This window comes from Urocitellus parryii, chromosome 5 (assembly GCF_045843805.1).
Source record: "Urocitellus parryii isolate mUroPar1 chromosome 5, mUroPar1.hap1, whole genome shotgun sequence".
In the NCBI taxonomy this organism is placed as follows: Eukaryota; Metazoa; Chordata; class Mammalia; order Rodentia; family Sciuridae; genus Urocitellus; species Urocitellus parryii.
In genome coordinates, this window is record NC_135535.1 from 185,679,710 (window position 1) to 185,694,334 (window position 14,625).

General features: G+C 39.0%; 1 protein-coding gene and 1 pseudogene across 6 annotated transcripts in view; one reads left to right on the plus strand and one right to left on the minus strand.

Annotated features, from left to right (window-relative positions):
- Armh3 (armadillo like helical domain containing 3) overlaps positions 1 to 14,625 on the minus strand; it is a 190,032-nt gene that overhangs the window by 24,767 nt on the left and 150,640 nt on the right. For all 6 annotated transcript variants that reach the window (XM_077798358.1, XM_077798357.1, XM_077798359.1 and 3 more), the window contains one exon: positions 9,839 to 9,917. In XM_077798358.1, coding sequence (XP_077654484.1) covers positions 9,839 to 9,917 — 79 coding nt within the window. The remainder of the gene's footprint in view (positions 1 to 9,838; positions 9,918 to 14,625) is intronic.
- On the plus strand, positions 1,464 to 2,789 carry LOC144254877 (heterogeneous nuclear ribonucleoprotein A1 pseudogene; annotated as a pseudogene).

Here is a 14,625-nt window from a genome sequence, read left to right on the forward strand (position 1 = left end):
GTACTTAGCAAAAAACATTTTCACAAAGCTTATAAGAGAGATAAAAGTTTGCACAGTGATACTTCTAGCCTGATATTACCACAGATGGCAAACCATACTTTTGCAACCACATCTTAAAAGAGTTTTGAGCTACTTCTTGAGAAGAGATTGTAGTGGAAATAAAACAAACTTTCCAAAAATCTATTGGAAGAAAGGAGGTGGCTAAAAAACAAACTGAAAAGAGAAGTCCTACTTGAATATGCCTATCTAATAGGAACAAAAAGTCTATGCAAGAAAGCAAAGACTGTCATCTCCTATAACCTCTTCAAAAGCTGAAAAGTACCTACTGGAATTCCTACTAGTTTTAACACTGTTCTTCCTGTGTGCTCCCAATGAAACTTCACAGTTGCCTGGAGATCAGAAGTTCATGTGACAGTCATTTCAAAACTCCTACCTAATTGGAGAAAATGCTAACAATGACAGAGATGAATAATAAGCTGACCTCTTCTCCACCAGTGACCTCTGTATTCATCCTGCTTGACAATGAAACATTAATTGTGAGAGTTTTTTGCCTCATGAACAAAATGGGCCTACTACTTTAAAAACAATTAAAATCCAGTGTGTTATCTTTTAGATCTTGAACCATATATTATCTATTAAGTAAAAATTTTAAAAGAAAAAAGTCACCACGTCCCTTTGGTGTGTAGGAAAAGCTTTACTTCTCATAATGCCCTTTCTGAGATATTTGGATGGAATAAAAAGACTATTCTCTTACTTAGTAAAGTTATCATACTGTGCCAGGATCCTCTTCTCAGGCATTTCTGCCCAGCTGGCAGGCAAACTCTCCAGGCCTGTGTTTGGTACTTTCTGTTCTCAACTGAATGGGCCTGTCTCAATCCAGGACCTTACCCCATCCCCCAGGAATAAGCCCTGTTATCTTCTCTCTCTGCTTGTCTTTCTGCTTTCCTGGCTTACCACTTCGTTCAGAATATTAGACAGACTCACGTTGTCACACATGACTCTGCCTGATAAAATGGCTTTGGGAGTCAGACTGACCAAGGTTCTCATTATTTTAACACTAGCAGCTGTGTGACCCTGGGCAAACTGTTCAGTCTATTTAGTGTCCTCAGCTATAAAATGATAATCACACCTGTCCCAAATAGACAATGTAAGAATTAAGTAAATAAATCATATAAATTTGCCTACTTTGTAATTATGAGTTGTTTCATTTATTGGCATCTGTTTCAAATCCAAGATACTTTCTCCCCTAAGGTCCCTGATAGTGCAGCTGACCTTGTCTAAGTAAGAAAGGTCAACCTAGCAGCACATAAATCAGCTGACCCTCTTATGTGGACCTTCTCAAGATGCTGACATAAAGTTCATTAGAAGGATAAGTAGCTTACAGGAAAACACCTCTGACATTGTTTCTTTCTTGCTTTAACAAATCTAGGGAACAAACAACTAATGCCAGCTTTTTTCTTTCTGCCCGTGGACGCCGCCGAGAAAGCATCGTTAAAGTCTGTCTTCCTGCTGCCGTCATGTCTAAATCAGAGTCCCCTAAAGAGCCCGAACAGCTGCGGAAGCTATTCATCGGAGGGCTGAGTTTTGAAACAACTGATGAGAGTCTGAGAAGCCATTTTGAGCAATGGGGAACACTCACGGATTGGGTGGTAATGAGAGATCCAAACACCAAACGCTCCAGAGGCTTTGGGTTTGTCACTTATGCCACTGTGGAGGAAGTGGATGCAGCCATGAATGCAAGACCACACAAAGTGGATGGTAGAGTTGTGGAACCAAAGAGAGCTGTCTCACGAGAAGATTCTCAAAGACCAGGGGCCCACTTAACTGTGAAAAAGATCTTTGTTGGTGGCATTAAAGAAGACACTGAAGAACATCACCTACGAGATTATTTTGAACAGTATGGGAAAATTGAAGTTATTGAAATCATGACTGACCGAGGCAGTGGAAAGAAAAGGGGCTTTGCTTTTGTAACTTTTGATGACCATGACTCTGTGGATAAGATTGTCATTCAGAAATACCATACTGTGAATGGCCACAACTGTGAAGTGAGGAAAGCCCTGTCAAAGCAAGAGATGGCTAGTGCCTCATCTAGTCAAAGAGGTCGAAGTGGTTCTGGAAACTTCGGTGGTGGTCGTGGAGGTGGTTTTGGTGGAAATGACAATTTTGGTCGTGGAGGGAACTTCAGTGGTCGTGGTGGCTTTGGTGGCAGTCGTGGTGGTGGTGGATATGGTGGCAGCGGGGATGGCTACAATGGATTTGGTAATGATGGTGGTTATGGAGGAGGAGGCGGCCCTGGTTACTCTGGAGGAAGCAGAGGCTATGGAAGTGGTGGACAGGGTTATGGAAACCAGGGCAGTGGCTATGGCGGGAGTGGCAGCTATGACAGCTATAACAACGGAGGAGGCGGAGGCGGCTTTGGCGGTGGTAGTGGAAGCAATTTTGGAGGTGGTGGAAGCTACAATGATTTTGGCAGTTACAACAATCAGTCATCAAATTTTGGACCCATGAAGGGTGGAAACTTTGGAGGCAGAAGCTCTGGACCTTACGGTGGTGGAGGCCAATATTTTGCCAAACCACGAAACCAAGGTGGCTATGGCGGTTCCAGCAGCAGCAGTAGCTATGGCAGTGGCAGAGGTTTTAATCCTGCCAGGAAACAAAGCTTAGCAGGAGAGGAGAGCCAGAGAAGTGACAGGGAAGCTACAGGTTACAACAGATTTGTGAACTCAGCCAAGCACAGTGGTGGCAGGGCCTAGCTGCTACAAAGAAGACATGGTTTAGACAATACTCATGTGTATGGGCAAAAAAACTCGAGGACTGTATTTGTGACTAATTGTATAACAGGTTATTTTAGTTTCTGTTCTGTGGAAAGTGTAAAGCATTCCAACAAAGGGTTTTAATGTAGACTTTTTTTTTTTTTTTGCACCCATGCTGTTGATTGCTAAATGTAATAGTCTGATCATGACGCTGAATAAATGTGTCTTTTTAAAAAAAAAAAAAAAAAAAAAAAACAACTAATGCCATTTTTTTTTCCTGCTAAACAGCTCAATTGAAATTGCCCATTGTGGTGGCACATTCCTGTAATGCCAGCTACTCTGAAGGCTGAAGCAGGTGGTTTGCAAGTTTGAGGCCAGCCGGGACAATTTAGTAAGACCCTGTCTCAAAATAAAAAATAAAAAGGCTGGGATATAGCTCTGTGGTGGAGCACCCTTGGATTCCACTCCCAATACCATGAAAAAAAAAAAAAAAAAAAAAAAGAAGAAGAAGAAGAAGAAGAAGAAAGAAATGCCAGAATCTAAACAAATACAACAAGGAAGGCAGGGGGCAGGATCAGTCAGTCAACACTTGTGTCATGTGCTCACACTCAATTGGCATTCCCACAACAACAATCACACATGGCTACGGATAGATAGTTCAGGACCACAGACTGTTGTTGAAAAATGTGATGCCAAGTACAGGAAACTGAGTTACAGCCATCATGGGAGTCTTTAAATCTCTGCCCTCTATCGTATGTCTCTTCTAAGGCAGTCTACATGATGGTTAGGGCCCTCTTCTAAAATGAGAAAACATCACAGGGGCTCTCAGAGTGGGCTGCTCACAGGCCTCAATCCTATTTAAGATCCAAAGTAAACCTGAAGATAATTTTTATAGAGGTGGCTCCAGTGAAAAAAGTAAACTATATTCACTTTCTGCTCAGAAAACCCTGCTACACAGTGTCACAGACCTTCTCCCAGCTTCCTTAACAACAAGTAGTGTGCTGGAGCTGGCTCACACAGGCTTGGTTTATGAGAACTGACTGTTCATGTGAAAGCCAGCTGGCTTCACATTAGCCATAGTGGTGGGAACACAAATACCCAACACTACCCATCAGCCCCCCTCTGAACACTCACCCTCCCTGGTGGTTGTTAAACATTTACTAACACACCAAGGGCCAACAACTCTAAAGCTGAAGCCTCAGGCTCACTTTTCCTCATAAAACTTTTTTTTTGTCTTGATGTACAGTGCTGAGGATGAAAACCAGGGCTTCATGCATATTAGGCAAGCACTCTACCACTGAGCTACATCCCTAACTCCTTCATAAGGCTTTAAGCTCTTAGGATTTTCCCCCAAGATCTTTGTGCATTTTTTTCTACAGTAGTGAATGGGCCTGTCTCAATCCAGGACCTTACCCCATCCCCCAGGAATAAGCCCTGTTATCTTCTCTCTCTGCTTATCTTTCTGCTTTCCTGGCTTACCACTTCCTTCAGAATATTAGACAGAACACCTAACAATGTTGTGCTTCACAAACTAGGGTTTTCCTCTTATTGGTATCTCACTCATCCCTTAGAAAATAAAGTGAGGTTTCATTTAGATCTCCAACACCCAACAGTGATTTGTAATGGCTCTTAGGGTCAGGATAAAATAAAAAGATGTAGGAAGATTACTAATAGATGGAAATAAATAATTTTTAGCAGCTTTCAACAATATCCTGCATTGTCATAATACTTATGAAGATATGCCCTTTGTTATACAACAGGCCTCCTCTGTATCCAAAGTGCAAATTCTAGTGAGGGAGGAAATTTAAAAGAAACAAAGGGAAGTAAAACTCCATCAAAATCCCTAATGTAGAGAACTTGGAATCTGGTTGCGCTGTCCTATGGTCCTATGACATATGGTCAAGGGGGAGGGTACCAGCAGAACATTGTTCTGATCTTCACAAAAAAATTACTAAATTTATACGTAAAACAGTTTTTAGTAATATCTGGGTTTGGTGGCACATGCCTGTAATCCCAGCTGCTCAGGAGGCTGAAGCAGGAGGATCATGAGTTCAAAGCCAGCTTCAGCAAAAGCATCTCAGTGAGACCCTAACTCTAAATAAAACACAAAATATGGCTGGGGAAGTGGCTCAGTGGTCCAGGGCTCCCAAGTTCAATCCCTGGTACCACCAAAAAAGAAAAAAAAAAAAAGTTTTAGCAAGCTCTGGGACTATTGAGTTGAAAGGAAAACTAGCTTTAAGATAGATTTGTACACTCTTACAAAGTGAAATACTGGTTGCCAGGGCAGAAAGAGGAACAGGGAAAGGGAGTTATTCAGTGAGTATAGGGTTTCAGTTCTGCAGGATGGAAAAATCCTAGAGAGCTGTGGCACAGCCATGTGTGTGCTGTAAGTCTACTGTACTATACGGTAAAAAATGGTTTTGATGGTAAATTTTGATGTGGGGTGTGTGTGTGTGTGTGTGTGTGTGTGTGTGTGTGTGTGTTTAACCACAATTTAAAAAGCAAGCTTGCCTCTTATGTCTCATCACTTGGCTAGCAAGCTAGCAATGAGGTTGGCTCAGGCTAGGCCCTTAATAAATGGAACCAGAAGGAAAGCAGACCTAGGAATGGAAGGAATCAAAGTAGACTCAAAGTTCCTTATGTAGAGAACCACTGATATTGCCATGCATTCCAAATATTCCAATCTTAGCTTAGCTTTATTGTTTTAGGAATCCTTATTCCTTGATGATCAGGTTTGCCTGGCATACCAAGACAAACTAGATAGGGATGGACACTTATCATTCTTTTTTTTTTCTAAAGAGAGTTAGAGAGAGAGAGAGAATTTTTTAATATTTATTTTCTAGTTTTCGGCGGACACAACATCTTTGTTTGTACGTGGTGCTGAGAATCGAACCCGGGCCGCACGCATGCCAGGCGAGCGCGCTACGGCTTGAGCCACATCCCCAGCCCCGGATGGACACTTATCAATGAGCCATATATAGAGAGAAAGGAGCTAAATCTTAGTTGAGGGTGGGAAAATGGCCTGAAGGACATTTTTTCCTTTTTTTTTTTTTTTTTTTTTTTTTTGTGGTTCTGATCTGAGGACTGAACCCAGGGCTTCTCATACAGCTATACCACCAACCCCTGAAGGTCCACTTTTTAAAAGATGTGGTAGAAACAAGCCAAATCCAGCAGGGTATAAACTGAGAGTAGTTTCATAGTTCTTGGAAAAGTTCTTAATCATTTTTTCTCTTAATCTTAATCTTTTCTCATAAAGATATGTTAAATATAAGCACAGGTCAAAATGTCCTTACATAGGGCAACATAGGGCAAAAGTTTCATGACCCCAGATTTGGCAATGATTTTTTGGATATTACATCAAAGTACAGGCAACAAAAGAAAAAAAAACAGACAAGTTGAACTTCCTCGAAAATTTTCTAGCTATTATTATTCATAATAGCTAGAAAGATGGGCTGGGGATGTAGCTCAGCGGTAAAGTGCTTGCCTACCAATGTGAGGCCCTGGGTTCAATCCCTAAGACTGCAGCAGCGCTAGGAGCTAGAAGATGGAAACAAGCCATAACAATGTTGCATACCTACAATAAAAGCTACTCAGGAGGCTAAGGCAAGAAGATTACAAATTAGAGGTCAACCTCAGCAATTTAAATCCTATCTTAGGCTGGGATTGTAGTTCAGTGGTGGAACACTTGCCTAGCAAGTGTGAGGCACTGGGTTCAATTCTCAGAACCACATAAAAATATAGATATTGTGTCCATCTACAACTAAAAACATTAAAAGGAAGAAAGATTCCATCTCAAAATTGAAAAAATAATGGAAAGGGCTGGGATGTAGTTCAGTGGTAGAATGCCCTAGATTCAATCCCTAGTACCTAAATAAATAAATAAATAAATGGTGGAAACAACCTACATGTCCATCAATGCAATGAATGAATTATTATTCAGTCTTAAAAAAATAAATTCCAATACATGCAACAACACGGAAGAACCTTGAATACACTATGCTACAAGAAATAAGAAGTCACAAAATATATGATTCCACTAAGACACCTAGCATAGTCAAATTGTTTACTGGCAACAGTGGCTACCTCTTGAGGATCATAAAGAATGGTGTTTATTATTTGATGACTAAAGAGGTACTTCAGTACACTTTCAGAGAAAGTTCTAGAGAGACAAATAATGATGGCTGCACAATGGTGTAAATGTATTTAATGCCACTGAACATATTCTTAAAATTTTAAAAATGGTAAATTTCTTGTCGTGTACATTTTAGCACATGTAAAAAAAACAAGTCAAAATGAAAAAGCTTTACAGACAAATAAAATGTCTGCATATACACTATAAAAATGCTTGCAGTTTATTATGCTAGAAAATGCAAGACTATTGAGTCATACTAAGGGCATTAACTCATTAAAAAAAAAATTTGCACTCCTTGAAGTCAATGAAAACTGACAGAAAACTGTTCTCTCTCTTCTGGATGTTTGAAAAGAAAGCCTACTGTGAGAGACTGGGCTTTATTTAATCAGCAATAATGTATAGCCTTTGATGTCTTAGAAGAGAGGCTAAATGTATCTGGGGTCATCAGGAATCAAGAATAAACAAATCTCTTGGGGCTGGGGATGTGGCTCAAGCGGTAGCGCGCTCGCCTGGCATGCGTGCGGCCCGGGTTCGATCCTCAGCACCACGTACAAACAAAGATGTTGTGTCCGCCGAAAAACTAAAAACTAAATATTAAAAAATTCTCTCTCTCTCTCTCTTTAAAAAAAAAAAGTACATGTATGAAGACTCGAATTGGGTGTCAACATACTTTAAAAAAAAAAAAAAAAGAATAAACAAATCTCTTGCCAGAAGAAACCGGCAAGCTGGGCAGGCATATGTTTTTAAAAAGCCCTATATTGTCTACTAGCTAAGTGCTATAAATTCCAGTTAACACCTATCCATGGTCTTTAGGTTTTATTTTAGGAGTACTTTAGAATCTACTAGGAATAAAATTCTTAATTTTTTTTCTTACTCATTCTGCGGCTAACAGCTGCAGGGCCCTACTACATGCCAAAGCCAGCTCTTTGAAAAGCTGCGAATACTCTTAACATTAAGTGACATTAGCATTAATGTTCATAAGTGAAGGGAGAGAAGTGCTCCAATAATGTTGGAGATAAGCAAGGCAGTCAAATAACTCTAATCTGATAGTGCTGAGAATAAAAACAAGTACATTATAATGCTGTCTGTCATTCAGCACTCTTCAAAGACAGTTAGGGAACAGAAGCAACAGCTATTTTAAGGGTGGTTTTGAAAAGGGTCCCAGAATAGTGTCACCCTCCCTGCCCCAACCCCCAAGTGAAAAGGAATGTTAAAGGGAGATTTACCTAAGTATACAAAAACTCCATGACAGAAAGAACTATACATATTCATTGTTGATCCCTACTACACAGCACCATATCTTGTATTACAGCAGGCAATTATTATCAGTTGATTTACTTTCCCATTCTTTTATAGGTCCTCTTCCTCTCCACAGGACTCACTCCATCTCTGGCTCATGGACTCTTTTTGAGAGGCACTTTCATCACTTCATTTAACTTTGAAAGAAGTTGGAGGAGGGTGAGGACATGTGCTTGCTAATCATCCTTTTCCAGATTGTCTCATGCACCAGAATGAGCTTTTATTATTGGTCTGTGGCTGCTTCTGCTGGAGAAAGATTTCAGCCTGACCTTCCCAAGCTGCTAGGGATGAATGCTGCACGTGGCTGACAGTGAAAATGTGTCTTCCTATTTTTTAAAAAAGCTTTTAGGCTAACCAGAGCTCACTGATGTAGGAAAGTCATCCCTTTTCTCACTGTTCAGAATTCAAGGTGTTGCATTCTTCTGCATAAAAATGACATAGAAACTGACACAAATGGGTCCAAGAGAAAAAGACAGCAGCATCAGGAAGCACCTCACAGAGAGCACAGCATCAAAGAATAGGACTCCAGACTGCTCTATAGGCAGAAAGGAAAAAAATAAAAAATAAAAGCCATTTATAACAGAGTTTTAAATGTGAGGATGGATTCACACAGCTGGCCTCACAAAAGAGAACAAATATGTCAAAGGGAACAACTGACAGACTAATAGAGTACTATCCATCTGGCTGAGGAAAGAAGCACTGGGGAATACTGAGAAGCCTGTCTGTTAGGAAAAAACTTGCCTTGTGCTTCATTGGGTGAACTGAATAGCTTTTAGGAACACTGAACACATGGTCATACCATAGCTGCTGGCTGGTCCTGTCAGGAAGAAGCTCAGAAAAGGGGTACAATGATGCATTGGCAAGCAAGGGAGAAAGGAGCATATGTGATCTTCTTATTGGCTTGGAATCCATACCCTGGCCCCTCCAACTTGGGAGGAGGATGAGAAGAAAGGAAGGGGAATCATGTGAAGAAGATATCTTATTTTCTGCTTTTAAAAATGGACTCAAGTGTCTCGGAATGAAACATCAGGTTCAACCCTATGCCATGCTAATGCCCCATCTGTACTTTTATATAATGTAGAGCTGAGTGCAGGCACTTTGGGAGAAGGGGAAATCAGGCCAGATTCAAGTAAAGCAAAACACAAGCTCTCTGCATTTCCATCTCAGTCCATACCATAAAAAAGCCTGCTCAGAAAATAATTGCTCAAGGCAAAGGGAACTCAATTACTAAGGAAAATCTGTCCCAAAAAGGGCTCATGTTTTAACGAGCCCAAAAGCTTCAAATTAAGCTGAACTAAGGGTTTTTCTAATTGGCAGTTTTATACATTTCTAAGATCTCGTTTCTTACTTTCAAAAATCAAAAATGACTCTAAGATTTTAAAAAGTAATGATTTATCACCCACTCTAAAACAATAATTCACCAAATTTTCAACTATATTTCTCCTATGTAATTAAACAAACCGTGCAGATGGCACAAATGCAGAAGATATTACTTGCTATTTTAAGTACTATCAAGCAATCCTGTACTAATTCCTCTCAAACGGCCTGGCTCTTGCCATTCCCGTTCAGTCACAGAATCACCTGCCACCAGAGAGAAGGCAACTGATTGATCCTAGCCACCAACTAGGTCACTCTGTGAAGAGTAATGGCTTACCTGCTCCTCTGACAGTTGGGATATGTGATTCACAGCAGCATAGGACTCAATTTTGGGGTTAAAGTGGTTGATGATGGCTCTGAAACAAAGAATTAAAATTAATATAGTACCAGATGGGAGAAGAGGATAAACTGGTTAAAAACAAGGATTGAGTACCCTCTGGCTTAGAGTACTAGATCATGGGAGTGATTGTCAGAAGGTAATTGTCTTCTTACTAATCATGAGATTACAAATGGAAGTGAATTAACAACTTTGAATAGGAAGAGTTTAATAATTTATTAGAGGACAGAACCAAGCATCTCCACTATGCAAATGAAGCAGAAAAATCTACAACCAAACAAGCTAAACAAAGAAAAAATATGTGAGTCCTTCAGATAAGAAACAGGACCAAGGGTGCTGGGTGCCAGAGGGCCCTTATGTTTCAATCAAAAAGGGAAGTTGTGAGGGGAGTGAAAGAAGGGGTGGGGCAGTGGGGATGGGAAGGACAGTGGAATGAGACAATACATTATTACCCTATATACATGTATGATTACACTACTGGAGTGATCTGCACCATGTACAGCCAGAGGAATGAGAAGTATGCTCCATTTGTGTACAATATGTCAAAATGCATTCTACTGTAAAATAAAAACATAATAAACTTTTTCTCTTTACAAAAAAAAAAAGAAGAAAAGAAAGGGAAGTTGTTTTTCTCAGCTCTGACTTGGGAGAACAAGACTCTGAGAATGTTGGTTCAATATATAGGCTAAATACAATCTCTCAAGAAACTCACCTTCATCAAGGCTATAAACAATGTTCACAATTTTTAGTATATAGTTTTAATCTCTGTTTTCCACCCCCTTGGTCATTACTAGGGATTGAACCCAAGGTGTTCCACTACTGAAGTACATTCACAGTCCTTTTTATCTATCTATCTATCTATTTATCTATCTATCTATCTATCTATTTATTTTAGTTGTAGATGGCCACGATCTCTTTATTTATTTATTTTTATGTGGTGCTGAGAACTGAACCCAGGTCCTCACAGGTACGAGGCAAGGGCTCTACCACTGAACTACAACCCCAGCCCAAGTCCTTTTTATTTTTATTTTTTTTAATATTTATTTTTTAGTTGTAGTTGGACACAAAGGTATTGTACCTTTATTATTATTTTTTTATTTTATTTTTATTTTACTTTTTTACCATACGATTTATTATTTTTTTTAGTCATACATGACAGCAGAATGTATTTTGACATATAATACACACATGGAATGTACATACATCCATCATATTGTCTATTCTATTCTGTTGCCCTTCCTATCCCTCCTACTCCTCCCCTCCTCTCCCATCCTTTCTCTCTATCCAATCAATTATTTTTAATTATATTTTTAGGTGGTGCTGAGGATCAAACCCAGGGCCTCACATAGCACTCTACCGCTGAGCCACAACCCCAGCCCCCCTTTTTATTTTTTATATTGAGATGTGGTCTCATTAAATTGTTGAGGCTGGCTTCAAATCTGTGATTCTCATTGCCTTAGATTCCAGAGTAGTCAGGATTAGAGGTGTGCACTACTGCATTCAGTTCAACCCCAAATTTTAATCCCAACCATTCAACCCAAAATCTGAGTTATCATTTTTCAAAAATTCCTGCTGCATCGCTCCCTAGCTTCCAAGGTTACCAAGTCTTATCAGCCCCACCTCAAAAATGTCTAAAATCTGAAATAAATATATTTCCCTGAAACCAATATCTTGGGATAAATTCTTGTCATTTCTAGCCAGGTTCAGCAGAAAGAATATTGGGTTTTAAATCAAGGTTTCACAGGAGTTCATACTGATATAAATAAATGATTAAGAAAATGGGTAAAAGAACCAAGTCTTTCTCTCTCTCTCTCAATCTCTGTACTGGGGATTGAGCACAAGGCCTTGCAAATGCTAGGCAAACACTCTACCTCTGAGCTACGTCCCCAACCCAAACCAAATCCTTCTAATATAATAATTCAAGTAACATGTGTAGATATTCTCTCCTATAGGAGGTAAAGTTTAAATTCCACCCTTAAGGAAGAGCTAGATTTAGTGCCTTATTTAGGATAGCAAAAGGACAAAACAGTAATTTTACAGTAAAGAAACCTAGCAAATGCTAATTTAATCGAATGATAAAGGTTAACATCACCAGTGATATCATGGGAATTTCATGTAACCCCTATTGTAATATCATGAGAAGGGCACTTCACCTCTGTTGTTTTCTTCCAAAAGCTATAACCCTAATCTAAACGTAAGAAAAATATCAGACAAATCCAGGCAGGGGACATTCCACAGCATCTCAGTCCTCCTTAAGATTGTGAATGTCCTGAAAAATAAGACTTGAGAAATTGTCACAGACTAGAGGACACCAGGGAGATACAACAACTAAATATAGCATGGTACCCTGGACTGGATCCTGTACATAGAAATAGAATATTAATAAATAAACTGGTGAACTCTAAGTAAAATACAGAGTTTTAGTTAACAGTGATGTAACAATGCAGTTTCTTTTGTTGACAGATGTACTATGTTAATGTAAGATGAGTAAAAGTAGGCCGAGGGTACATAGGAACTCTGTACACTATCTTTGCACTTTTTTTTTTTGAGAGTACTTATTATATTTTATTTTGCATGCTCACAAATTGCGGGAATGTTTTTAACAAAAAATGTAGTAAAACACTCATGAAATAGATGTGTGGTATTTTTTAAAATTTTAAATAAAGTACATGAAGTATAGTATCAATTTCTTTTTCTTTATAAATCTAAAATTATTCCAAAAGAAAAAGTTTATTAAAATGTGTGTGCATGCATGCCAGTGGCACACATCCCAGCAGCTTTGGAGGCTGGGATGGGAGGATTGAGAGTTCAAAGTCAGCCTCAGCAACAGCGAGGCGCGAAGCAACTAAGTGAGACTCTGTCTCTAAATAAAATACAAAATGGGCTGGGGATGTGGCTCAGTGGTCCTGAGTTCAATCCCTGGTACCCTCCTCCGTAAAAAAAAAAAAAAAAAAAAAAAAAAAATGTGTGTGCATGACAGAGCATAATAGAAATGAACATTTCCTTTTAATATGATATCCATTGATAGTAAAAAAATTATAGACCCATTTTATCTAATGCAAGTAATAATAGCAATAAGGCAGAAGCTTAAAAAATATCATAGCTTGTTATTTTATTTTCATAATAAGACATGGTCTTATTATGTTTCCTGGGCTGGTGTTGAACTCCTTGGAAATCCTTCCTTCTCAGCCTCCCAAGTAGCTGGGACTATAGGTGTGCACCACCATGCCTGAAAAATCATAATTTGGCTGGTTGACCATTTGTTATTCTGATTCTTGGTAAACCATGTATCTCACCAAAGGAAAAAGTGGTAACAATCACACTTAGCATAGTACCTGGGAATAGTACATTATAGGCATATAATAAAGGTATGCTGAAAGAAGCTGGGAGCAATGGTACACTCCTATAATCCCAGCTACTCAGAAAGCTGAGGCAGAAACTTTGAGTTCAAGGCCAGACTGGACAATTCAGCAAAACCCTATCCCAAAATAAAAAATAAAAAGGGCTGAGGATATAGCTCAGTGGCAGAGCATCAAGGTTCAATTGAAACCTAAAAAAGTATTGGGGGAAAAAAAAGTTTGCTGAAAGAATGACTAAACCTTGAGAGGGTTCTTACAATATTTATATGATATATAAAATAAATATATAACATTTATGTAACTGTATATACTATAATAAAAACCTGGAAAAGCAATGTCAAATGTTTGGCACACAGCTGGTGCTCAATAAATATTCAATGAGTGAATAAATCAAACAGGATAGAAATGGGTCAGGAGAAGAGTTCTGAAAACTAATTTTTCTAGAGAATAACAAGAGGAGCAGACATAATATCTGTCTGTTAAGACTGAGGCTTGGGGGCTGGGGATGTGGCTCAAGCGGTAGTGCGCTCGCCTGGCATGCGTGCGGCCCGGGTTCGATCCTCAGCACCTCATACCAACAAAGATGTTGTGTCCGCCGAGAACTAAAACATAATAAATATTAAAAATTCTCTCTCTCTCACTCTCTCTCTCCTCTCTCACTCTCTCTTTAAAAAAAAAAAAAGACTGAGGCTTGGGGGTGCTGGGTTGTGGCTCAGTGGTAGAGCACTTGCCTCCCATGTGTGAGGCACTGGGTTGGATCCTTAGCATCACATAAAAAAATGAATAAAATAAAGATATTGTGTCCATCTACAACTAAAAAAAAATATTAGAAAAAAAAAAGATTGAGGCTTGGGGGCTGGGGCTGTAGCTCAGTGGCAGAGTGCTTGCCTAGCACGCGTGAACACTGGGTTCGATCCTCAGCACCATATATTTGTTATTATAAAAATAAACAAATAAAATAAAGGCATTCTATCCATCTCCAACTACAAAAAATATTTTAAAAAAAGAAAAGAAAAAAGATTGAAGCTTGGTGTAAATCCAAGGTGGAAAAGAATTTTGTAACCAAACATTTTGTCAAATATGTTTTTTACTCAGAGAAACACTCAGAGGGTGAAGTTTGAGTTTACTGTCAGAGATGACCACAGCCTAGAAGCAAATGAATCTGATTGATGCTTCAAAATAAAAAGTGATCTATTTGGACTTCGTTGAGTTTAAAAGATTTTGTGTGGCAAAAACCCATCAAGAAAGTGAAAAGAGGACCTACAGAATAGGAGAAAATATTTGCAAGTCCATTGTTTGATAAGGAATTTAAAGCCAGAATATATAAAGAATTCCTACAATTCAACATTAAAAAGGAAAGTAACCTAA